Source organism: Macadamia integrifolia, unplaced genomic scaffold (assembly GCF_013358625.1).
Source record: "Macadamia integrifolia cultivar HAES 741 unplaced genomic scaffold, SCU_Mint_v3 scaffold561, whole genome shotgun sequence".
Taxonomy (NCBI): Eukaryota; Viridiplantae; Streptophyta; class Magnoliopsida; order Proteales; family Proteaceae; genus Macadamia; species Macadamia integrifolia.
This window is the reverse complement of record NW_024870485.1, coordinates 197,741-225,029: the sequence shown is the minus strand read 5'-3', so window position 1 is coordinate 225,029 and position 27,289 is coordinate 197,741. Positions and strand designations below refer to the sequence as shown.

Below are 27,289 nucleotides of genomic sequence, written 5' to 3'. Positions count from 1 at the left end.
TTGAAATTTGGTCCATTTTGTCAGTCAACTCAAAATGGCCTTTTTGGTGGCTAAATGATGGAATTTTCCCCTGAAACTTCTTGTAGTGCCTATTTAAGTATGTGTTACACATGTTTGAACCATTAGAAAAACCCCAACATGGTAGTTTGGCTTTGGACCCTAGGTTGCTAGTGTATGCTGTAGCCTACTGTATCTTTTTCCTTTTATAGCCTATTCTACACATAATATAGTCCTATAACATACAACAAATAAAAATAATTGAAATATGCAATAGGGATGAACTATGAAGAACCATAAAATTGGAAAGATTTACACAATTTTGACCATTTCAGTCATTTTTCCAAAATTGCGGAAACCATGTAAACTCGTCAATTTGCTGGTGGTTTTATTTTGTCCAGGGTTGAAACCAAGATAAACTGTCGAAATTTTTGTATTTCGACCAAAATTTCGAACTATGGTTACACTACCAATGGGCATACACATTTCTCTCTTCTTATTTTTTTATATAAAAAAAAAAAATTCTTGTTGGGTAATCTTGGATAAATGATGGGAAAATTTCGTCTGAATGGCGCCATTGCCTCCTCACATGAAAAGACTTCTCCACCTTTATTTACAAAACCATTCCATATCCCCTCATTAGTTCTTGCCTGTTTGTGGAGGCTACGGTACCATTCTGAATTCCTTTACCCTTAATCTAATATTGTAATTTGAGGGAACCTATTAACCTAATATTTCTAATTGTAGGACTCACATATTTCTAATAATAGGACTCTAACCCATGCATGAGCTCAAGAAAATAAAATTTTAATTACTAAAAATTTAATTGGTACTAAAGGACGCAAAAACCAGCTTTACAATGGTGGCAATATGAAACCCTTAAAACTAATTGCAGAAACTAGATTTATTTATGGTAGAAGAGGGTTATAAGAGGCGGGGACTGGAGGACGGATATCAGAATATGAGAAAATAAATAGGTCAGAAAAAAGGAGACTTAATGGTTCAGAAGCTAGGTCAGAACATAGGGTTAAATGGAGATTCTAAATAACTTACAAACTAGGGTTTAGAACAGGCTGAAACAGGGATTGAGTGGTCTATCTGGTATGCTGAATGATGGCTATAGTTAGAGAGAATTCTCATATCTTCAGAAGGATGGAATGGACTCTGTGATGCTTGCAGCCAGAACCTGGGATGGTAGTGAGATGGAGATTGAATCAGATATGAAGTTAGGGTTAGTAGATAGGGATGTGTGGCGAAATTTGGAGGCCAACAGGATAGCTTAGAGAGAGTTATGGAAGGTTGTAGGTAGGTGAAAGTATGGTGAGAACCGGGTATCTTCAGGGTTCTGAAATGGATGGAAAACTGACTTAATTGATGGAGACTTGCAGGGCTGATATCTGAAACACTGTTTGAATGGCAGAGCTTGAGTTACTGAAACAATGGAAGTTCAAATTCTCCTTAAAAGGCCTTGGGAATCCATCCACTGACCAAGGAGAATCCACTCCTTAGCACACAATGTGATTCCGCACAGATGTAGCAGCAAAAAGAAATTTTATCGGATCAAAACATTGCCCTACGATAGAGGGTTGATTCCTATTTGAGGGACAGGGATTAGCCCAGTTGCTCGAGTCCCAAGTACTAAAATCTCCAAAAACTAGCTTTGGGACTAAAGTAGAAACTAGCTTAGAAACAACTAGCAACTGGAAATGGAATTGTTAGCTACAGTGAATTGCAATCAGACTTGTGGAACCTTGTAAATAGAAACTATTGTGATTAGCTGCTTCTGGAATCCTTCTAGAAGGCTGCTGGAAAAGGGCTAAGTCAGAGGTTGATTAGGGATTTGTCCCCTTTTCTCCTGTGGCTGCAGCAGCCACGCTGCTTTGTTATACTCTTGGCTATAGTCTTTGAATACACCCAACTATGTTAAGCAGGAGGAAATCCGAAATAATATCTTTCATTCTTAGACCATAAAATTTTGAGTCAATTCAAAATTCAGTAGCTGCCCTTTTTCTTCCATGCAAAATTTGATAGTTGCCTCTTTATGGCCTGGATATTCTGGTTAAAATGACTTCATCTCATGATTTGTTGATATGTGCATAAAATCAGATTGATTAGTTTGTTTTCATTGCTGTGTTTTTCAGTAATTTCTGTCCACATTTTGAACATTTCTGTAAAAGAATTAATGCCATCCAGCACATTAGTTACAAACCTGAAAAATCTGTACTTTATATTCCAGGTATGAGGGTCTTTCTGAAAAGTTCTTGTCATGTCCTGTGCCAAAGCTTTTACTGTTGGCTGGAACTGATAGACTGGACAGGTACTCTCCAGCATTTACCTGCAATGTGAAACTTTTTCTTCAATAGAATTTTTGGACATGGAAAAGCACATGTATTAGTACTACTTAAATGTTGCATAAATTTTAAAATGGAAGATAACGAAGAAAAATATCTGAATTACACACATTAATTTTCATGGATATGAAGACCAGGTTTTGAGCAAAATATTTAGGGTTTCGACCGAAACTCTGCATGTTTTGGATGGCCATATTGTCTGACCATTTCGGTAGTCAAATGGCCATATTTTGGCTGAAAACTTCAGGGAAAACCTAATAAGTATCTATAAACATATTGGATGCACATTAAAACATCAATACGCAGCCTCACCCACACTTGAACGTGTGGGAGAGGCTCTGATGAGCCTGTTCCGATGGAACTAAATCTCTGTCGAAACTGACCAATATCACTGAGTTGTTTCAGTTTCGGGCCTGGTCGAAACGAAGCCTAGTGTCAAAACCTTGAAATAAGATCTAAGTTGTCCTGGTTTCGGCCAGGAATTGACCTCGAAAACGAGATTTAGAATCTTTCCTGTTCCTAGGAGAGTCTGTACATCTAGAGGGGATCACAGACGACCAATGTTGAAGGGAATGGTGTCCTCAATCTGTTGGAAGGATCTAGATTTGGGAGTCCATCTTCTCAGATTGTGTTCCATCCAAATGTGATAAATAACGACTCTGAAAGTAAGCTTGTCCACATGATCACAAATTGAATTACCACCAAAGGACTTGCCAACCCAAATCCATTCACGCTTGAAAGGACAAGTGCTTCTTCTCTTGGGTCAGCATTTAGATAGGGTCACATGAGACCCTTTCAGATCTTGCCGGAGAAGGGGCAGCTAAAGAAGAGGTGGTGAAGATCTTCATTCGCATTCCAGCAGAGGCAGCAAAGAAGCGGGCTGGGGTCTGCCTATAGATAAGGAAGGATTGAGTTGGAAGGCAGTGGGAGAGGGCCCGCTATGTAGTGAAGCTATGAGAGGAATATGGGTGTTGAACCAGACCAAGTTGCATTAAGCCATTACTGGACCACGAGATCGAAGAAGGTCCCAAGTTGACTTGGAACTGAAGATTCTTGAGGAAGAGGCAGTCCAAGAGAAGAAGTCATCACAACCAATTGGCCTTCTAGGGAACCCAATAGAGTAGAGCCAATAGTAGACATCTGGTGGAGATGTTGGGGGGAGCCCAATCGCCATGTTGGATAATATCCGAAACTTTGGCCCAACCTATGAGAACCCATACTTTAGATAGCTTAATCATCAACAATATGAAGGACCCCTAGATAAGGGTGTCAACAGGTACGTTTAAGCAGGCCAAGAGTCAATACTGAAATCGTATCGTACCGTACCCAGAAAATTGCCTGTATTTTAATACCAATGTTGTACCAGCTCGATACAGTTTTTATTCAATATAAATATTATTTTTTTGTACGATTATTGTTTCAGATGGTTTAAAGTATCTCCGATACCGATACATATCTTAAATTTAGCCGATCGAAACGATACACACCGATATGATACATGGAATTTTTAAAATCCTTTCGTATCGATATATATCCTACGATACATACTGATATACACCGATACACACTGATACAATCCAATACGCATTGCTACTTAATGATACTCTATGGAAAATATAAAATTGAGGTGAAATGTACGTTTTGGTATGTATCGGTACATATCGGTGAGTATTGGTATGTATCGATCAGTACGTATATGTGAGTATCAATACGTATCGGTGCGTATCGATATGTACCGATACAATGCGCCGGTCATATAATGTCCAAAATGAGTAATTTTTTATAAAACACGTTTTTTTGAGTGATTTTTGTTCCAAAGTTGTTGCCAACCATATTTCTCTCTAACTAAAGTGGAAAGCAAGGTTGGGAACAAGGATTTTAACAAGATTTTTATGCAAAAGTGTTTAAGAAAGTGTCTTCTATTCATTTATGTGCATATCTTTAGTGTATCTTAGCGTATCTCCGATACGATACGATGCCCTCCGATATGTATCTTAATTTTGGCCGACCGATACGACGACCGATACCGATACTTTAATCCTTGAGTCTTTTCAGTACAATATTAAGCCCTTTTTTTTTTTGCCTTATACATATGTATAGTTGGTAATTTGATATTTCAATATGGTTTTGGTATTCTGGTACGGTTCGGTACATACTGAACGATTGTCTTAAAACCGATATCATACCGACCGAGGAAGATACCATTTTGTTATAGGTACTGAATTGGCACCCTTAGAGGATGCCAGTGGTTCAATCATAATCTAGTGACGGTACCATCATCAATCAAGCAGTTGATACGTCCATAAGCATGAGTCCTAAGCCTTAAAATCTCTCTGCAAACCCAAAAGGCGTTCGAGGTAAGGGAGCGTTCCGGATAGAATAATTTCGGAGGAGTCTAGAGTAGACCCAGTCAACCCAAATACTTTTCTTCTTGGCTGCTAACTTCCAAATTTACTTGAGGGTATCAATGGAGTTGACATCTTATTTCATTGAATCCCAAGTCCCCTCTCTTCTTTTGGGACCAAATGGAGGCCCAGTTGATGGGTTTTATAATTCTGGAATAGTCTGATCTTTCTAGAGAAAGGAACACATAAGAGTTTCAAGCTTCACAGTAATTGGTTGGGGCAGCCCAAAAACGCCATACCAATAGATATAAGAGGACTGAATAGCAGATCTGATCAACTCAAGGTGGCCCGCATAATACAGAAGCTTACCCTTCCAAAGCTGGAGTCTCTTACTCATAAGTTCTAACATTGGGGTAGAATAGTGTAGTCAATTGGGAAGGAATCAAATGCAAACCGAGGTATTTGACCGGCAAGTGCACTAAGGAAAACCAAGTCAATTCCTTCAAACAATTCTTAACCACCTCAAAAACCCCTACCAAGAACAAGAGGAATTTGGAAAGGTTGATGTGGAGACCCGACAATGATTCCTTCAAACAATTCTCCTTGGCAGCTTGGAAGATGAAGTGTGGAGATAAGTTGGGTAGGTTTGGTGGAACCCTACTTGGAATTTTTTTGGTTGCCCCTCTTTGCTTTGGGCTTCTTGGTGCTTGTCTCTTAGCCCATGGGATTTTTTGTTACGTGTTTTTGAGTCTTCAAGTCCATGTGGGACTTGGATGTAGTCCTTTATGGGCTTTTGTTACCCTTATTGGGTTTGTAATTTTCCCTTTGGGGCCATATTCTCCGTCCCCCTTCTTTTGATGCATTTATTATTGATTCAAAAAAAAAAAAATGATTAATATCTTTGATCTGGATTTGATTAAAAAGACGCTTGCAGGGCCTTGATGACATCCACTTTGATAATGTTCAAAGTAATGAGAAGAATCCCATGTTGAAACCATCCAGGCCAGGAACTTTGTTGGCCTTATGAGAGGACAACAAAGAGGATTTTTCCTCTAAGGGGAGAGACTGAAGGATTCCATGAAGGGAATAGGGGGTGGTTTTATTGAGAAGACCATTCGGGATAACATTTGGGTTGGCAATGGCATAAGGCTTGAATAGGTACATAAAATAATCCACTACTTCAAACTTGGTATCATCAACCTTAGCAAGAGGGGAACCGTCCCTAGACAACAGAGTGGCACTGGATGGAGTTGATGTTGGTTTTAGCCTTCATGGACTTGTGAAAATAAGAAAAGTTAGAACCCTCCTAGGTCCAACCATTTGATATGTGACTTCTGAAGAAGGAAACTCCCTTTTGGAGCAACTAAAGAGAGAAGGTTTGATGAGACAACTTTCTCTTCATTAGCCAGAGTGCCATTGTGAACATCAATTTGGAGTCTCAACTGAATATCAGAAGCTTGGCCCTATAATCTGAAACCAAGGAGGTGATATTACCAAAAGTGGAGGAATTCCACATGTAGAGGCCACTGTTAAAGCTTATGGGCGAAGGAGATGAGAGGGGTGGGGGAATGTACAGTCTTGGCCCAAGGGAGAGAACCAACTTGGATAGCAGTAAGTCAATATCTGCCCAAAGAGAAAGTCAATATCTGCCCAAAGAGAAGACCTCTCAAAGGGCAGTTTGAATCGTAAATGACAGTGAAGAGAAAGGTAAAATTCCAAAAGGATCCAAAATTTTGAAATGAAGAAACTGAGAGGAGGACAATAGATGGAGATGGAGGATGGAAGGATCCCTTAGGCATCAAAGACGGCCATTGGGATGGTGAAAGTAATTAGAATAGAAGGACCAAGATGGAGGAGCAATATAGAAAGCAACATGAGGAGCATTTCAGCAAATCAGTGTTTGATATGCAACAACAACAAAGTCGGCCTTGTCCCTACTTTATGGGGTCAGCTACATGGATCCATACAAACAAAATAGAAAAAAGTCCAACCAAATAAAGGGGAAGGAAGAGATGGAAAGATGAGAGATGAGATGATGAAGATTCTTCACCAAACTAGGCTTGTTTTATTAGGAATAAACCTAGAGTTGGGTTCCATACATGTTGGGCCTTTAATCCCATGTGTTTTGAGTGTGATAGGCCACTTTTATGGGCCTAAAAGGGGGGCTTAAAGGTTGCATAAGGGATTAGTAGTTTGTTTCCTTTTTCAACAAGTTTCTAATTTCAGTTTTTAGTAACTATTGTATTAGAAGAATATTTGGTTTCCTTTTTGAGGAACCTTTTATTTTGTAATTCCCTCCCCCGTCAACATTATAAATAAAGAGGAGGCTCCTAAGGGAAGAATGATTTTGATAAAAAGAATTAATGGCTACTGCTATTGTCTTCTCCATGAAGAGTTGTCTTGTGTTTGATCAAGGCTGATGGAATTGGTGTTTGATCCAATTGACTCTTTGCGGTGAGAAGCCCAAGAGGTGCTCTTCTACTTTATTATCTTCTTCTTCTTTGTTGTTCAAGGTGTTACAGATCTGTCCTAATTCTACAGGTATCTAAATCACTTCCTCTCTCAATTCTGTCCAGAGAAATAGGGATCAATTGACACTGTTTTCTGGCTGTGCCCAGGTCAGCCCAGCCTCTAGTTTTGGCTGATATTTTAACCTAAGGTTCCCCTCACCTAGGGAGGAACTTGATCCACACCTGAGCTCTTTCTGTTCCTTGGTTGCTGAGATATTGAAATTCTCCCTTTTCTTGTCTTTTGGTGGGATTTTCACCCTACTACTGAAGTCGATGGGGATTACTGGTCTTCTCTGATTTCTGCCCTTTCTCTGTGATGTTTTAAAGTTGATTGGACTGTAAGGGATTATTGCCAGCCTCTGTTTGGGCCCTACTGGTCTGTTTGCTTGTCGGTCCTAGGGTATACTTTTTACAGAACTTGATATCTGGCTGGTTATGTTTTATCCTCTTCTAGTCTAAGTTTGTTACACTATTTTTGGTCGGTTTAAAGGTTGTTGTTTTAATTATAAAATGCTGCAGTTGGGATTAGGTTGACTTGTCAATCCTAGTTCTACATTATGAGAATCAAGGTTCGAAATCTCGTTTGGTTTCGTTTCGGCGGAAATGGTGTATTTTTTTTTTTGTTTGTTTCGGTGGTCAAACGACCATATTTTAACATGAAACTTGGTGGGTAACTTATTTTAAGGTTAATAAACATGCTTAGAACATAAAAATGTAAAAATATTAGGACATGACATTGTTTTAGAGTTGCACATTTGTTTGGCAGCAACCGTCGAACTATTCTAAAAATTTTACTTGATTTTGGAGAAAGAACTTTACCTTTCCTAAGCTTTGAATGTGTAGATCTTGTAAGAATTCAATGGAAGTCAAAATGTGTGATGATGTGACTAATTAGAGGTTTGTTGGAGACTTGGAGTGTTTTTCCTTCAAAATATGCAAATGGAACTGAAACCACCGAGGCAGAGTCAATTTCGACCAAGATATGGTATTTAGAACACATGGAATGTACCAAGATGACCGAGATACTGAAACGATGCCGAAATTTCAGCCGAAATTTTGTACAAATGTTATTTAGTATGTAATTTCGTTTCGGTAAAAAGAGAAAAAACACCGATATTCTGAAATTTTGAAATTTCGGCGAGATTTCGAACCATGATGAGAATAAGAGGAAAGAGGCACAACCCAACAAGTTAGGAAAATCTCAACGAAATGGGGTTGGCTACATAGATCCTTGCTGGTGAAATTTTGGCGAGATTTCGAACCATGATGAGAAGAAGAGAAAGAGGCACAACCCAAGAAGTTAGGAAAATCTCAACGAAATGGGGTTGGCTACATGAATCCTTGCCCTCTAATAGGCTATATCCAAAATCATGCTTGGGAGAAGACCGAGACTATGCATGTCATTCGACTCATTCCTCACTAGTCACCACACTTCGCCTAATGTCATTTTAGGCCTGCCCCCTAGCTCTTTTGGCTCCTTCAATCTAAATCGGATCACTCCTTACTGGGCTGTCCTCAGGCCTCCTTTGGACATGATCATTCCACCTCAAATGACTTTCGTGGAGCTTGTCATTGATCGGGGAAACTCCCCAATCAGCTATAATATGCTCATTCCTTACTTTGTCCTTCGTAGTTTTGTTGCACATCCATGTCAACATCCTAATCTTAGCTACACATAGCTTCGTTATATAACTCTTCTTAATTTTCCAACATTCTTCCCCATATATCATAGCTGGACGCACAATAGTCCTATAGAATTTTTACTTAAGCTTTAAAGGGATACCCCTGTCACAACAATTTGGATGCACCTCTCCGCTTCATCCATCCCATTTTAATTCTCTATGAAACATCATTCTCTATGTCATCTTATTTATTTATGGTTGACCACTTGACCCTAGATATCTAAAATAGTTGCTTTGTGGAATTTCTCTCTCCTCAATTTTTACCATTATAGTGTGGCTGAAGTTACACATCGCATACTTCGCCTTCGATCTACTAATCTTAAACCTCTTGTTTTCAAAGTTGATCTCCATAGCTCCAACTTAGGATTAATCTCCGCTTTAGTCTCATCCACTAAAACGATGTCATCGAAAAAGGGCATACACTAGGGGACCTCTTCTATAATGCTCTTGGTTAACTTATTCATGATAATCGGAAACATATAGAGGCTTGACGCCGATCCATGATGTAACCCAATCGTAATTGAGAATTCCTTGCCTTGACCTCCCACAAATCTCACACTAGTCACCACGCCTTCGTACATGTCCTTAATTATATCCGTATATGTACGCAAGACCTCTTTCTTTACTAGGACATACCGGATTAAATCTCTAAGGACTCTGTCATATGCTTTTTCTGGGTCAATAAAGACCATGTGGAGATTCTTCTTGCGGGTTTTATAACTTTCAGTGAGCCTCCTTAGTAGGTAGATAGCCTCTGTCGTGGATTTATCTAGCACAAATCAAAATTGATTCTCCGAGATCTTAGTTTTTCTCCTTAGGCAGGCTTAAAAAACATTCTCCTATAGTTTCATGGTATGACTCATTAGTTTTATGCTTCTAGAGCTATTATAGCTTTGAATATCCATTTTATTTTTGTAGACTAGGACTGCAATGCTTCTTCTCCAATCATTTGGCATCTCCCTTGTGCTCATAATCCCGTTAAATGGTTTTAACCAAACAACCCCACATACTCCTAGGGTTTTGCACACTTTTTTTGGGATTTCATCTGGGCCTAGTGTCTTGCATGCTTTCGTCTTTCTTAAGGCTTCTTTAACTTCCACCACACTAACCTTTTGTACATATCTATGACGTGTGGTGTCTTTTTGAGTAAAACAATCTTTTGGGTTATTCCTCCTCGAACTATCTCCATTTAGTAGGGCACTAATCCCATCTCTTCACAATGTCCTCATCGCTTACCAACACTCTTACATCATCATCTTTGATAAATCTCAGTTGAAATCCCTACTCTTCTTTCTCTCATTTTATCTATCTTATACATTGCTTTTTCCCCTTCTTTTATGTCTAGGTTAATATAAATATTCTCATATTTCTTCGTCCTAACCATCCCCACAATCTTCCTAGCTTCGTTTTGGGTATCATAGTACCTCTTCTTATCTTTTGAATCTTTAGTCCTTTGTCGTGCCTTAAAACAAACTTTCTTGGTCCAGTGTTGATATGCATATTGGCAAAAGCCCCCTATATCAGGCCAAAATGATTGAGACAGGCCAAAAACAGATTGAATACACTAAAGCCCATGCTGACCAAGAGGTATCGAGTTTGAGCCTCCTGGCTGTTATCTACTAACACTAAAGCACCAGAATGCATGATTTCAATGAATAACACATTCCATTCTGACTGCTGAAACAAAGTATCTCAGATTTCTTGGCCAAAATGAATCGAGTTTTTAAACTAAGAATAAAACCCTAGGTTCCTGATGGAGAATGGTGATACAAAACTTTTTTTTGGGCCCAATGTTGCCCTTGCTTGCATAATGTCCTGTCCCAGGCCACAAATCATAAAGGTTGAAAGGTACCAGTAGTCCGGCAGCTTTTCCTTGGGGTTATTATTTCGACCTATTTTGACTTCAGAGAAATAGCCATCAGTGGAGTCAAACCACTTTATGGGTTTAGAAAGTTCTACCAGATGTTAGGTATAAAAATGTTGGATATTTTAGATTTTAATCAATTGATGTTGATTTTAAGTTGCATAAATTTAGGTATAAGGGTATCTGTAACACACCCTCCCCCAACCCCCCCCCAAAAAAAAAAAAAAAAAATTCCACTCAGTATTCTGGATTTAAATTGTTTCTTTTGGATTTGACAAAGCATATGACCTACTTCTTAAAATAGTGGACTTGTATCCAGATGCTTATCAAAGTATGATTCAGCCATGTTGAATTCTTTGCATTGTACTTCAACAGAACTCTTACAATAGGTCAAATGCAAGGCAAGTTTCAAATGGTGGTTGTGCGACACACTGGGCATGCTATACAGGTGGGTATGTGGGTGGGTGGGTGTGTGTGTGTGTGTTTTAATGTATTTTCTTTCTCATTAATTGAAGTTTCTTTATATCAGTTGGTTTATTTCAACCCCCTAATTAATGCAGGAAGATGCCCCTGATGAATTTGCTTCTCTTATACTTAACTTTATCTCTCGTAATCGAATTGGTCCCCATGGCGTTGAGGTCAGTGCTCTACCTCATGTGAAGTGGTTCCTCACATTATAGAATTCTTCATTATTTTAGTTTGTCATATCACTTTTGCTCTCAACAAAGCTTGAACCTTGAACCAATAGGTTAGAAAATAATGAATTTTCTTCAAGCCCCAAATTGGTATTGTACCTTTTCAGTCTATATGAAATGAACTAGCAAAATCTTGCATGAGAAATCCCATGCATGTTGTTGATGTGTCAAGATCGTTGGTAATAAATGTAAATATAAAGGTTGCTGAGAGGCTAAATTTTGTAGATAAGTAGGTACCAAGGTCCCCTACTCACATATCAAGTTTTATCCCATATGTAGTTAGCCACGTGGTAATAAAGCATTCAACCTCCTGTAACCAAAATGAAACCTTTGAAATGTTGTTCAAAATACAAGGATAGCTGAAAATTCAATGGAAATTGCCATGCACTGATGGTATTTGATTGAATTTGGTTTTGAAATTTGGCGCATGGACGATTTAAACCAAGCCCTACCCTACAGGCCCAAGTTGCTTTGTAACCTATTCCTCATGACTTTTAATGGTTACCTAAGTAATGTCATAAAAATGTGAAGGCAGAATGACAATCATCTAAGTGATATCATGAAAAATTTAAGGACAAAGTGGGAATAGTGATTTAAGTAATATCATTACAAATGTAAGGGCAGAAGTAAAATTGTGACCTGAGTGATTCTTCATCATATTATCTTCAATATCTGATATATGTTCCCTCCTTTTCTTGATTAAAACCCACAAGTTGCTTCCCTCCTTCCCCCTTATTCCCCTTCCTCTTCTGTTCTTCTATTTTGGTTTCCTTGTTACTTACTGTTCAATTTATTGGTGGGGTTTTGGGACTTAGCTGAGTTTGTTGGGACTCCACTAAGGCAACTCTACTCGACCTGGTGCTTCAAGGAATTGTTTGCCTCCCAGGGCGACTCAGACCCCAGGTCCTCACCCCCCATTTTCTTCCCTTATCGTCAGAACTATAACCTGCAACTGTGTTCTGCTACTACCACTCCATGCAACTTCAGGGGTTTACCTTTAGATTGGTGCTTATTGATTGAATTCTCAGTGGTCTGGACTTGATCGAGGAATGAATTATGAACCTCCTTTCAAATGTTCCTGCAACTTAGATGCCTGGGATAAAGGGTTGAGTAGATCGGAAAGAACTCCTCTGCTGCAATTTCAGGTTCAGTAGGTTGAAGAAGGGTTTCTTCTTTATTACCTTTATAAAGGCCTATTTTCTGTTATTTACACACAACATCCTATATTTTCTCAGTCTATTTTATTTCACTCCCATTTAATTGAATTACTATTGGGTTACACCAAGGGTCTGCACTGAGCCCTTATCTGTTTACGCTTATCATGGACGATCTAACTAGGAATATTCAAGGAGAGATACTGTGGTGTATGCTTTTTGTTGATGTTATTGTTCTGGTGGGTGAAATAGTGGCAGAGATTAATGATAAGTTGGAGTTATGGAGATCTACTTTGGAATCAAGAGGTCTTAAGATTAGTAGAACGAAAACAGAGTTTATGATGTGACTTTAGTTGATTGAGGACTGATAGCGAAGGGGTGAAAATTTAGGGGAGGGAGATCCTGCAAAGTGACTATTTCAGATATCTGGGCTCTACATTAAAAAGGAAAGTGAGATTGACGATGATGTTTCCCACATAATGGAAGTATGATGGATGAAATGGAGAGGTGCATCTAGGTGTTGTGTGACTGACATATTCCTCTAAAGCTTAAAGGAAAATTCTATTGGATAGTCATAAGACCAGCTATGATGTATGGTGCAGAATGTTGGGTGGTCAAGAAGCGTAATATAGATAAGTTGAGTGTGGCAGAGATGAGGATGTTGAGATGGATGTGCAGCAAAGCTCTGAGAGATAGAGTGAAGAATGACTAGGTTAAAGCTGATTTGGGAGTTACTCCGATTCAGGATAAGCATAGAAAATGTTGATTAAGATGGTTTGGACATGTCCAAAGGAGCACTTTGGATGCCCCAGTTTAGAGGAGTGGCCAGATTCAGATGGATGGAGCTAAAAGGGATAGGGGTAGGCCGAAAATGACCATTGATGAGTTGGTAAGGAGAGACATGAAATAGATAGGTCTTCACCCTAATATGGCATCTAACAGAGCTACTTAGAGGGCAAAGATCCGGATTGCCAATTGTTAGTTAGTGGAATGTCCCGAAGAGTTTTTTTTTTTTCCCCCAAAGAAATGCCGCCTCCATTTAAGTTAATTCCATATTGTCCCTTGCTTTCTTGATAGGCTTTGAGATTATATCTAATTAGCAAATTGCCACCTTCCTTGGAAACTTCAAATTGTTTAAAGTTTTTATAGTAGCTTGTTTAATTGAGTTGATATTAGTTTGCGTGGGCCCATAAGAGATCCAAACAGGCTTTCCAAACTCCGGGATTACTCCAATTTGGTATCATGACATCCTCCACAATCTCGTCAATCATGGTGACCAACAATGAAGTTATTCAACCGCTTAACTCCTACAAGGAGGAAATCCAACCGACATCACCCGTATCACGGATTGGGTTGTTAAACTTACCACTAGTGTTGATGATCACTTCCCTTCAGTCCATGATGACTTCTTTCCAAGCTTATAATGACAAATTGATAGCTTCAGATGAGGGAAAGAGTCCCATTCAATCCAGGGATCTTCCAACTCTGAACCATAGGGTCCTTTTCACATTGCACCACCACCACCATTGCCATATGGGGCTGGTCAATATGATGATCCTCTTTATGGAACTGATAGAGGAGCGAAGTTGGACGTCCTCAATTTTTATGGGACAACAACCCGGAACTATATCTCGACAGGTTGATAGTTTGGAGATATCTTTCAGATGTTATGGTTTGACTGAGGCCCAGAAACTCCTTTTTGTTGAGGGTAAGCTGAAGGCATGGCTTGAGTTTGATGGATCAAACACCAACAACAAAATTGGACTTCAGACATCGGGCAAGTAACCAATTGGGCTGAGATGTGAGAGGCTATGGACCGGAGATTCATCTCTACCGACTACAAACAACGATTCACCTAAAGTTTTAATATCTAAGATAGGATAATATGATATTGAGGAGTATGTGGCCATATTGTATAACTTATCCACTTGATCTGATTTTGAGTGGGACGAAGAAGTATTAGTAGTATTGTTCACAATAGTTCACATCCTCAAATCAGGTAGCCATACATTCAAAAGACTTTTATCATTACTTTTCCCTAAAGATTATAGATTCAATCAACGATAGTCTTCTTCCAAGGGAATGGCTGGGAAAGTCATTCATCAAACCAAAAGCTAGTGGTTCATCTATGGCATCTTATAGGCCACACTGCCCCTACTCTTCACCTCAGGGTTGTGGTTTCGAAAAACTTGTGATGCCAAAGGCTTGCTATTCACTGCTTCACATGCAAAGGGTACAGGCCTCCGCTTAGTAGCTTATATTGGCAAGGACTCTTTCATACCTCTTACTTCGGAGGACAGTTTTATTAGAGGCAGAATGTGAAACTAGTGAAGTCAACGGTGATGACATTGATGGGGAGCAACATCCTTGTTATGTTCTCTGTCTTAACCACTCACATGCTCTTTGAGGATGTAGATTGGCGCTGCAACAGTATCTTTTAGACTTGAGTAGAGTGCAATGACCAATTATGTAGAGGTGATTGACGTAGTTAGTAGCACTAACATCATCTCTGAAGGTGCTATTTGCAAGTTGAGATTGAAGACAGAGCCACATCCCTCTCCATACAAGGTTGCATTGTGAACAACACCAATCTCAAGATTACTAACAAGTGTTTGCTCACATATTCTATTGGTGGGTTCGTGAATATGGTGCAATGTGATGTCTTACCTTTGAAAGCATGTCACATTCATCTTGGACTATTGTGGATGTTTGATTAGAAGGCACACTATTGTGGCTATGTGAATACCTACTATTTTAAACACAAAGGCAAATAAATGAAGCTTCTCCCGCACGTCATCCAGGAATTCTAGGTTAGCTCGTAACCCTTCTTCATTCGTCTCTTTGCTAAAGGTTCAAAAAGCTCAAAAAGGTAGAGGATTTACTGGATTCTTTGCTCCTCTAGCGAGTTGAGTCCGATGGTATCCTTGGTCCCTATCTAAACTTGATAGAGTCGAGATCTTTTCAGAGGAGAATTGATGCAGTAGCATTGACATGGATGGACCGACATGACTCGCTATAGAAGCCTAAGTTGGGAAGGAATTGGCCCAACCTGACTTTTTGGTCCAAGAAGGGTTGGGAGGTGTTGCTGCCGAAAATCCGTATGAGCTGATCCTGCACAAGCACAGACGGCAGAGGCCCGGAGCTTTGTCCGGGGTTAGTCCTCCGACGCTCAAGTTAGGGGTCGGCCGCACAATTTTTGTTATAGGAGTAATGGTGTGGGTAGTAATGCTTACCTTTTTCCTTCTTCTCGGGCCCTCTTATATTGCTTTTAGGGTTTAGGGTTTCCCTTTTCCTTGAAGGAGTCCTCATCGGGTCCACCTCCTTTCCTTATAGAGTTCTATTTGGATACGTCCTATCCCCTTCGTGGGGATATTTTCTTCACACGGTTAACGTGGTAGAGTCCTTGTAGCCTCTGTCAGGTGGGTGACACGTGTCCAGGTGCGCAACACATATCCTTACCCTACTAGGCAGTCAATTTGGCCGTATCAAGAGCCCCCTTACTCCCCCAGGAGACTTCTTGTGGGAGTAATCAAAATTTTCATCATCTTTTCAATTTTCTTTCTTTTTTTTTGCGTCCCTTCGGCCTTATTCCTTCGGCTTCGGCTTTGGCTTTAGTTCTGCTTGCGACCGAGACCTTCGATTAGTCGATGTGAAGACCTTCGGTTAGTTCGGCTTGGCCATGCTCAAGTCCCAACCGAGGTAAGGACCTTCGGTTAGTTCGGCTCGGGCTTGTCTGAGCCCCCCGACCGTGGTAAGGACCTTCGGTTAGGTCTGTTTGGCTTTGGCCGAACTCCCAACCGAGGTGAGGACCTTCGGTCAGGTCCGTTCGGCTTTTGCCTGAAACTCCCAACTGAGGTAGGGACCTTCGGTCAGGTCTGTTCGGCTTTTGCCTGAAACTCCCAACCGAGGTAGGGACCCTCGGTCAGGTCCATTCGGCTTTGGCCGAACTCCCAACCAAGGTGTGGACCTTCGGTCAGGTCCGTTCGGCTTTTTCCTGAACTCCCAACCGAGGTAGGGACCTTCGGTCAGGTCCGTTCGGCTTTTGCCTGAAACTCCCAACCGAGGTAGGGACCCTCAGTCAGGTCCGTTCGGCTTTGGCCAAACTCCCAACCGAGGTGTGGACCTTCGGTCAGTTCGGCTCATCCTTGCTCGAACCCCCGACCGAGGTAAGGACCTTCGGTCAGGTCCGTTCGGCTTTTGCCTGAAACTCCCAACCGAGGTAAGGACCCTCAGTCAAGTCCGTTCGGCTTTGGCTGAACTCCCAACCGAGGTGTGGACCTTCGGTCAGTTCGGCTCGGCCTTGCTCGAACCCCCGACCGAGGTAAGGACCTTCGGTCAGGTCCGTTCTGCTTTTGCCTGAACTCCCAACCGAGGTAGGGACCTTCGGTCAGGTCCGTTCGGCTTTTGCCTGAAACTCCCAACCGAGGTAGGGACCCTCGGTCAGGTCCGTTCGGCTTTGGCCGAACTCCCAACCAAGGTGTGGACCTTCGGTTAGTTCGGCTCGGCCTTGCTCGAACCCCCGACCGAGGTAAGGACCTTCGGTCAGATCCGTTCGGCTTTTGCCTGAACTCCCAACCGAGGTAAGGACCTTCGGTCAGGTCTGTTCGGCTTTTGCTTGAACTCCCAACCGAGGTAGGGACCTTCGGTCAGGTCTGTTCGGCTTTTGCCTGAAACTCCCAACCGAGGTAGGGATCCTCGGTCAGGTCCGTTTGGCTTTTCCCTGAACTCCCAGCCGAGGTAGGGACCTTCGGTCAGGTCCGTTCGGCTTTTGCCTGAACTCCCAACCGAGGTAGGGACCTTTGGTCAGGTCCGTTCGGCTTTGGCCGAACTCCCAACCGAGGTGAGGACCTTCGTTCAGGTCCGTTCGGCCTTGGCCAAACTCCCAACCGAGGTGAGGACCTTTGGTCCAGTCCGTTCGGCTTTTGCCTGAACTCCCAACCGAGGTAGGGACCTTCGGTCAGGTCCGTTTGGCTTTTGCCTGAACTCCCAGCCGAGGTAGGGACCTTCGGTCAGGTCCGTTCGGCTTTTGCCTGAACTCCCAACCGAGGTAGGGACCTTTGGTCAGGTCCGTTCGGCTTTGGCCGAACTCCCAACCGAGGTGAGGACCTTCGTTCAGGTCCGTTCGGCCTTGGCCAAACTCCCAACCGAGGTGAGGACCTTTGGTCCAGTCCGTTCGGCTTTTGCCTGAACTCCCAACCGAGGTAGGGACCTTCGGTCAGGTCCGTTTGGCTTTTCCCTGAACTCCCAGCCGAGGTAGGGACCTTCGGTCAGGTCCGTTCGGCTTTTGCCTGAACTCCCAACCGAGGTAGGGACCTTTGGTCAGGTCCGTTCGGCTTTGGCCGAACTCCCAACCGAGGTGAGGACCTTCGGTCAGGTCCGTTCGGCCTTGGACGAACTCCCAACCGAGGTGAGGACCTTCGGTTTGGTCCGTTCGGGCGCAAACCTCAAGAATTCGTACTCGGTGACGTGGCGGCGCCATTAATACTCGGGTAGTCATACCGTTTTCCTTCCATCTATATAGTGTGGGGGTCCATTTGTGGGGCACTTTTCTTTTTCCCTCGGAGAGCCTTCTTTCGGTCTGTGTTTCCTTTGGAGAGTTTACCATCGGTCTCAGCTTTCCTCTAGTTTAGCAATACTCCGAAAGTAAGTTCCATGTCTTGTTCGTCGGGCTACAGTCCATCATCCTCCGAGAGGACAAAGTCTAACCGTAGGCGTCGGAGTCCAGGGGAGGTCCGAGGGATGTCCTCGGACTCCTCCGATTTGCCATCTGCCCGTGACTCATTGTCTGGGGCCTCGCCGTCTGGGTCCGAGGGTGGCTCAAACGGTGCAGGATTTAGGGAGAGGATGCTCGATTCCCGAGCCCAGACCCAGGAACCCTTAGAGGTGGAGGCTCTCCATATCGTATCCACCATGGATGAGCCGGAACTGGAGGAGCTGAAGGCCTCCTTCGGTATCTCAGACACTTTCGAGCTCTGGCTGCCCAGACCTTCTGACCGAGCCAGCTATCGGAACTCCGAAGAGCTGTGCTTGTACAAGGAGGCGTTTAAGGCCGGCCTTCGGCTTCCCCTCCATCCCTTCTTCGCCCGAGTGTTTCGGCACTACGGGATTTGTCCGACCAATCTGATGCCGAACGGATGGCGGCAGGTGCTCAGCTTCGTCGTCCTTTTCTCAAGGCACCAGAGGCCTCTCTCCTTTCCTCTCTTCATCAACTGCTTCTTCCTTCAGGCCTGTAAGGGGCTTTCGGGTTGGTACTACTTCTGCCCCCGAAAGGACCTTTGGCAGCTGAGTAGTTACCCGACGTCGATCCACGGGTGGAAAGAGTTCTTCGTGAGGTCGTCCGAGGGGGTGCCCTTCGGCACTGTCTGGGATATCCTTGACCTAAGGGAGGTGAACTCCGCCCCTGCCCTTTTTGGGGTAGACGCGGAGTCGTTGGCTATTGCGAGGCGGCAAGAAACCTGCCCTCTAGTCGAGGCCGACTACCTCAAGTCCGACGCCATACTGTTCAGATTCGGGCTTAGCCCGGGTGAGTTAGGCTAGCCCAAGTTTGTTTCCCTCAGGCGTCGGTGTTTCGTACTGACTCCCTTTGTTTCTTTATGCAGTGCAAATCTCTAGGGCCGAGGCTAAGGCTGCCGCAGCGGCGAGGCAAGCCTAAATAAGGGAGGCCAGGGCGCGGGATGCCCAGCAGCAACAGAGGCCGAAGAGGAAGGAGAAGGGGCCCTCCTCCGAGACTCCAAAGAAAAGATCTAGGGGTGAGGGACCAAGCACCGAGGCAGTCCAGGCCCTCGCTGCTCCGGGCCATGACATGCCCGCCCGAGACTCTTCCCCCGCCGCGGACTTCAGAAGCCCGAGGGTGGGGAACGTGAGGGCCGAAGTCGGATTTGTCCCTCAGTGGTCGGTCAAGGAAGACGACACGTTGGCAGTCGGGCGTGTTGCTCGTGAGCTGGTGATGAAGGGCAGTCTTCCCCGAGATGCTGCCGAAGCTCAACGACAAGGGACGGCGGCCATGATAACCAACGCCTGCATCTTCATGGCCGGGGTAAGCTTCGGTCCTCTAATTTTTGTTTATTTTTCACAACATTCTGACCTTCGGTGTCTCATGTGGGCCCAAAACCAAATGGGTCAGTTGGCGGTTCGGGCTGAAGCTATGGGCCGAGACCTCGAGATCGCCGAACGAGAGAAGGCAGTCCTGGAGAATGAGCGTTCGGTTCTCCTCGAGAAGGTCGAGCACCTGGAAGAGGAACTCCTTACGCGCCAGGAATGCGATCGGAAGTTGGCGGAGAGATTAAGCGTGCCATCGCCCCTGGGTTCACCATGGGTGCTACCGAGGTCCGAGATAGGGTCCTCGAGCGCTACCCAGGGGTCTCTTTCGAGGACAGTGGGCTCATCTTCGAAGAGGAGTGCATTAAGGCGGCCCCATCAGCCACCGAGGTTGCCGATGCCGGTGGTGGAGGTTGCAGCGAGGAAGGTGAGGTTCAGCCGCAACACGAGGTCCCTTCGACCCCCGGTCATGATGGCTCCGATCAGGAGACCCACCATGTTGAGGATGAGGCCGTGAATCCGACGGACGCCTCCTGAAGCCACCCTGGGTCTCGGCTCAGCCTTTGAGCTCTTTTTGTTTTTGATATGAGCCTTTGGGCTTCTTCATGTAACCTTGGCCTTCGGGTCTTTTTTATGTACTCTTGGCCTTCGGGTCTTATCAATGAATGTACTCTTGGCCTTCGGGTTTTATCAATGAATGTATTTTTGGCCTTCGTATGCTTTGACTTCCACTTCTTCGTGTTCTTTCGGGTAGGGTGATCTTTAGCCCACAGGTAGGCGCAGGAAGGCGGGAACCCTTTGTTGCCAGCCTAATGATGCGCACGTCTACTTTAGCAAGGCTCGGTCCCGCTCCCTCGGCTTATCCGAGAGGTTTTTCGAGTCCGAGGGCTCTGGACTTGAGGTTTTCACCAAGTGTTCCCCCTCAACTCCGGCCAACGGGTCTTTTAAACTCGTGTTGATCCGAAGATCCAGCCGAGGGCAGATCCTTCGATCGTCGTCACTTCCTACCAAATTGAGGACCTTCGGTTAGGTCCCCTCGGCCATTGGCCTGAGCCCCGAACCGAGGCAAGGACCCTCGGTCAGGTCGGCTCGGCCCTTGCCAGAGCCCCCAACCGAGGTGAGGACCTTCGGTCAATTCGGCTCGGCCTTTGCTTGAGCCCCCGATCGAGGTGAGGACCTTCGGTCAGCTCGGCCTTTGCCTGAGCCCCCGACCGAGGTGAAGACCTTCGGCTATATTCGTTCGGCAGAGTTAAGGTCACCAACCAGTATTCCTCTCAATTGCCGTGAACCAGCTTTCTTATTTTTCATGAATGAGATCCTCCGGAGTTTAGGATGAGGAATTACAACTTAAAAGTGCATAGGAGCAAAAATTACAAAAACAAGTGTGCTTAATGTGCTTGCTACTTCACTACTGATAGAATTTTCTTAAGTTCTCAGAGTTCCACGATCGGGGTACCCTTTCTACCCCCGTAGTCTCCAGGTGATAGGACCCTGGTCGTATTACCCTTGAGACTCTGTATGGACCTTCCCAATTTGGAGCTAGCTTCCCTTGATGTCTCGGGTCTGATACTTCAGCCCTTCTGAGGACGAGGTCACCCATTCTGAACTCGTTCTTTCGAACTTTGGTGTTGTGCCTAGCAACCCTCTGTTGGTAAGCGGCCATCCTTTCTTGCGAGGTGTCCCTGACTTCGGCCAAGAGGTCTAAATTCGCTCGGAGCCCTCCATCGTTTTCCTCTTCATTGTAGTACTGAATCCGATGGGTTACGACCCCTATCTCCACTGGAAGTACAGCTTCAGTGCCATAAGTTAAAATGAAGGGTGTTTCTCCGGTGGCCGATCTCTCAGTTGTACGGTAGGCCTAGAAGATGTGGTGCAACTCGTCTGCCCATAGTCCTTTGGCGTCATCCAGTCTCTTCTTTATTCCTTGAAGCAGTGTATGGTTGGTTACCTCTGTCAGCCCGTTGGTCGGTGGATAACCGACAGAGGTTTTCCTGTGGTCAATGGCGAGGGCATCGTAGAACAAGCCGAAGGTCGGGTTGGCGAACTGAGTTCCATTGTCCGTTACCACAACCCGAGGGATTCCAAATCGATAGACTACCGCCCTCTGGAAGAAGTCCCTTACGTTCTTTTCAGTTATTGTCGCCAGTGCTTCGGCTTCTGCCCATTTCGTAAAGTAGTCTACCGCCACCACGACAAATTTCCTTTGTCTCGTGGCCAGGGGGAATGGGCCCACGATGTTGATTCCCCACATGGCGAATGGTATTGGGCTCGATAAAGAAGAGAGCTCGGTAGAGTGTAGCTTGGGAACGGGGGCGAACATCTGGCACTTGACGCACTTGACTAATGATTCCGCGTCCTTCCTCATTGTCGGCCAATACAAACCCTGCCTTAGCACTTTATGTGCCAAGGCCCGGGCCCCCAGGTGCTGGCTGCATATCCCTTCATGCACCTCTCGGAGTGCGTACTCGCCATCGGCGGGGTCTAGACACTTGAGGTACGGCACGGTGAACCCTATTTTGTACAGTGTCTCGTCCTTTAGAAGGAAGCGTGCTGACCTCATTCGTACTTTCCTTGCCTCGTCCCTATTCTCTGGGAGCTTTCCTTCCTTGAGGTATTCGGTTATGGCATCCATCCAGCTATGGCCGTGTTCACCTACAGGTAATACCTCTCGGGGTCTTTCGGTACTTGGCTGTGGTAGCACTTCGAAATACACCGATCGTCCGAGGTCAGTGAAGTCGGAGGTGGCTAATTGTGATAGTGCATCAGGACTAGCATTCTGTTCCCCTGGCACTTGCCTTATCTCAAAATCCTTGAAGGCTGTTATTCTTTCTCGCACTGTCTTCAAGTACCCAGCCATCCTTTGTTCCTTGGCTTCGTAGTCTCCATTCACCTGTCGTACCACGAGCTGTGAGTCACTATGCACCACCAGCTCCTGTACCATCAAAGCCCGAGCCAGATTAATTCCGGCTATTAACCCTTCGTATTCGGCTTCATTGTTGGAGGCATCGAAGTCGAACCGTAGGGCGTATTCTATCTTGAAACCCTCGGGGCTGACCAATATGATTCCTGCACCGCTTCCTGCGCTGTTGGAAGCACCATCCACGTACAATGTCCAAGCCTTTTCTCCTCGGTCCTCGGCGCAAACTCCTGGGGATCATCAGGGAGCGTCGTCTCAGCGATGAAATCTGCGAGGGCTTGTGCTTTAATTACGGTTCTCGGTTTGTACTGGATGTCGAATTCTCCCAACTCTATGGCCCAGTTTACCAGGCGATAGGACATATCCGGCCGTTGCAGTATCTTCTTCAGGGGCTGGTTCATGAGTACACATACCGTATGTGATTGAAAATAGGGCCTCAGCTTTCTTGCCGCTGTTACCAAGGCATATACCACTTTCTCCGTCTTTTTGTATCTTGTTTCGGCATCTAGCAGGGTTCGGCTGACGTAGTATATTGGCCGTTGTTGCCTCCCTTCTTCCTTCGTCAGTACTGCGCTTACCGCCACTGCTGATACAACAAGGTACATCTGCAAGGTATCCCCGGTGTTTGGCTTCGTCAGCAGTGGGGGTGCGGCCAGGTACTCCTTCAGTTGTTCAAAGGACTTTTTGCACTCCTCCGTCCATTCGAACTTTTTGGTCCCCTTCGGTGCTTTAAAGAAGGGCAGGCACCTGTCAGCCGACCTAGACATGAATCGCCTAAGGGCGGCGACCCGACCTGTTAGCTCCTAGACTTGCTTCACATTCTGGGGTGATCTCATATCCCGAATGGCTTGTATTTTCACCGGGCTGGCTTCAATTCCTCTCTCCGTGACAATGAAGCCGAGGAACTTTCCCGAGGCTACTCCGAATGCACACTTTGTCGGGTTTAGCTTCATACCGTACCGCCTCAGCACCTAGAACGCCTCTTCTAAGTCTTGAATGTGTCATTCTGCCTTCAGGCTTTTTACGAGCATATCGTCCACGTACACCTCCATGGTTTTGTCGATCATCCCCTTAAAGATTTTATTCACCAACCTTTGATAGGTGGCCCCTGCGTTTTTCAGCCCGAAGGGCATGACTTCATAGCAGTACAGTCCTCCCTCGGTCACGAAGGATGTTTTCGGGACATCAATCTCTGACATCTTGATCTAATTGTACCCCGAGTACGCATCCATGAAGCTTAGCGCCTCGTACCCTGCCGTGGCATCAATGAGGAGGTCTATCTTTGGCAAGGAGTATGCGTCCTTCGGGCAGGCCTTGTTCAGGTCCGTGAAGTAGATGCAGATCCTCCACTTTCCATTTGCCTTCGGGACCATCACCACGTTGGATATCCACTCCGGGTATTGGATCTCGCGGATGAACTGGGCCTTCAGCAACTTCTCTACCTCTTCGTCTATTTTCTGCTGCCTTTCGGGGGCGAAAGTCCTCTTCTTCTGTTGCACCGGCTTCTTCGTCAGGTTAACATTCAGATGATGCTCTATTACCCCTCGGTCTATTCCAGGCATGCCTGAAGCCGACCAGGCGAAGACGTCAGAGTTGTTTCGGAGGAATGAGACGAGTTTTTCTCGCTGTTGCCTTGGCATTGTAGCCCCGATCTGGAATTGCCGAGCGCTATCCCCCTCTTCGGCCTCAACCTGTACCAGATCTTCAGCCGGCTCCCCCCGTTGATAACTGGCGTCATCGCGCAGATCTTCTATTGGGAGCGCCTCGCCCACCTTTTCTCTTCCCCACAAGGTAGTGGCGTAGCACCTCCGGGATGCCTCCTGATCGCCTCGACATTCCCCGACCACGTTCTTGGTTGGGAATTTCATCTTGAGATGGGGTGTGGAGACGACGGCCTCTAGTAGGTTCAAACCAACCCTTCCTAGTATGGCGTTGTATGCCAAGGTAATGCCTACTACCAGGAAGTTGATCATGACTGTTACTTGGCGATCTCCGGAGCCGGCTCTTACTAGCAACTCAATCGATCCTTCCACTTTTACTGGGACGCCAGAGATTCCCTGCAATGGGTGTTCTACTTTTTTCAACTTTCCTTCGTCCAGGCCCATCTTTCGGAAAGCTTCCAGGAACAGGATATCAGCTGAACTGCCGTTATCCACTAGGATCCTCTTCACTTTGCAATCCGCTATGGTCATAGTGACTACCAGGGCATCATCGTGCGGGGTGTGCAGCCATTCCAGGTCGTCGTCTGAGAAGGAAATAACCATCCCCGTCCTCGCCTTGTTCGACCATTCAGCCACATGCACGCTTCTCGCATAGGCTTTTGCTTTCCGGGCCGAGACTGAACTTTCTCCAGCGGCTAGGCCTCCACAAATGGTCGCTATAACTCTAGTTGGGCTCTTATTCTCATCTCGGAGGTGATGGTCAACTTCCTCGGGTGTCTGGTCCCTTCGCCGTTCCTGATTGCCTCTACGGGCAGGCCCCCTTCTTTCATAGCGGCCTCTGCCATCTCTCCGACGGTTATCCCTACGGTCATTACCGTCTTGGGCGTCCTCCTTTTCGCGGTCCACGAATCGGCCTAGATATCCTCTTCGGATCATTCCTTCTATCTCCCCCTTGAGGTGCCAACAATCTTCGGTGTCGTGGCTGTGGTCTCTGTGGAAGTGGCAATACCTGTCCATATTGCGTCTCTCGGGGTGCCGTCCCATCTTCCTTGGCCACTTCATGGCTCTGGCATCCAGGGAGTCCTTTATCTGCATCAGTACCTCCGTTCGTCTTCGGTTCAGGGGTGCGTATTTCTCAAACTTCCTTGGTGGACTGGGTGCCCGACTGCGCTCAGACTTCCGTTTTTTGCCTTCTTCGGAGGGTTTTTCGCCTCCCCTTGAGATCCTTTTTCTTCCCGTCTTCCTTTCGGCTTCTTCATCGGCTTGAAGGGTTTCTTCCATCTGGATGTACTTATCGCATCGAGCTCTTAGCTCGGCCAGGTTCCTAGGTGTATGCTTCGTCAAAGACCTTTTTAGCTCCTTATCCTTGATGCCTCCCAGCATGGCTGTGAACTCTTCTTTCGGGTCTAGACCTCTGATCGTGATCTTCTCTTGTTGGAAGCGCTTCATGTAGTTCCGCAATGATTATCCTTCATGTTGCTTGACGTTGGTCAAGTTCAACGTAGTCTTCTGAAGGGGTTGGCTACTGGAGAATCCCTTCACGAAGAAGTAACTTAGATCGCTAAAGCTGTGGATCGACTTTGTCGGCAGACGGTTGTACTATAATCTCGCCGCTCCTCTGAACGTCAATGGCAGGGCGCGACACATAATGTTTTCCGAGACTCGATGGAACTGCATGGCGACCTTAAAGCCTTCCAGGCGATCGACGGGGTCCCCAAACCCGTCGTAAGTGTCATACTTGGGCAGGCGAAAGCTGATCGGGAGCGGGTCCCTCATGACCTCATCAACTAGAGCCGTGTCATTAGTGAGGTCTGGCTTGCGGGCTCCCGTCTGATTTTCTGCCACCTTCTTGATCTCATCTTTCAGGTCCAGGATCATCTGCTTTAACCCCGAGTCCTCGTGTCTCTGCTCGCCTCCTTGGCGTGGTTCCCCATGTCGGTCTTCGGCAGAACGCCGCGTCCTTCCCCTGGGTGTGGAACTTTCACTCATTGCTCGGTTTCGAAGATTATGACCGGATCTTATCGATCCTGTACTGCTCCGGTCCTCGTCTCGAGCTCTCTCGGGCTGGATATGGTGGCCTCGCAGTGCTTCGCCGGTCTTCTGGGAGAGCTTTGGAGACCTCCTTCATTGCCTCGGCCATTCGGGCATATTTGTCCTGGAGGGCTTCGAACTGCTCCCTCGTCACATACTCCTGCGCTCCGGGAGGGGGCGGAGGATTACTATCTCTGCGCACCGAATATCCGGCCGAACGTTGGTACCTCACGGAACCTTCCCGATCATCGTTCCCCCTTTCTCGTCCAATTTCCGTCGAGGGAGGGAGCCCTCCTGAAGGTTCCTCCTCCCCCACGTTCATGTTCGATGCTGCTCTTGTCTTCTTGCGATTGTAGGTTCTCCCCACCATTACTGTCGTTCCCACGGACGGCGCCAATCTGTTGTTGCCGAAAATCTGTATGAACTGATCCTGCACAAGCACAGACGGCAGAGGCCCGGAGCTTTGTCCGGGGTTAGTCCTCCGACGCTCAAGTTAGGGGTCGGCCGCACAATTTTTGTTATAGGAGTAATGGTGTGGGTAGTAATGCTTACCTTTTTCCTTCTTCTTAGGCCCTCTTATATAGCTTTTAGGGTTTAGGGTTTCCCTTTTTCTTGGAGGAATCCTCATCGGGTCCACCTCCTTTCCTTATAGAGTTCTACTCGGATACGTCCTATCCCCTTCGTGGGGATATTCTCTTCACGCAGTTAACGTGGTAGAGTCCTTGTAGCCTCTGTCAGGTGGGTGACACGTGTCCAAGTGCGCGACGCGTATCCTTGCCCTACTGGGCAGTCAATTTGGCCGTATCAGGAGGATAATTAGGATTTATTTCTATTTTGAGATAATCATATAATCTTTCATTTTATTTGGATAGATTACGTAGGATATTATGTGGATATTATGTCTCATTATTTGAGTTGATTCTCATTCCTACTTTAAGAGTTACTATGTTTTAGGGGTTCAATTTTCTTATTAATAACCCACCAATGGAGTGGAGGGAGAAGATCATTGAGTTTGTTTTTTTTTTTTTTTTTTTTTTTTTTTTT

General features: G+C 45.4%; 1 protein-coding gene across 4 annotated transcripts in view; it reads left to right on the top strand.

Moving 5' to 3' along the window:
• Nucleotides 1–27,289, top strand: part of LOC122069238 (protein phosphatase methylesterase 1) — a 52,790-nt gene that overhangs the window by 17,547 nt on the left and 7,954 nt on the right. For all 4 annotated transcript variants that reach the window (XR_006137408.1, XR_006137407.1, XM_042633207.1 and 1 more), the window contains exons 10-12: nucleotides 2,234–2,314; nucleotides 11,125–11,197; nucleotides 11,310–11,387. Coding sequence is in view for 2 of the 4 variants with exons in the window: in XM_042633207.1 (XP_042489141.1) it covers nucleotides 2,234–2,314; nucleotides 11,125–11,197; nucleotides 11,310–11,387 (232 nt within the window). In the remaining 2 variants the exon portion in view is untranslated. The remainder of the gene's footprint in view (nucleotides 1–2,233; nucleotides 2,315–11,124; nucleotides 11,198–11,309; nucleotides 11,388–27,289) is intronic.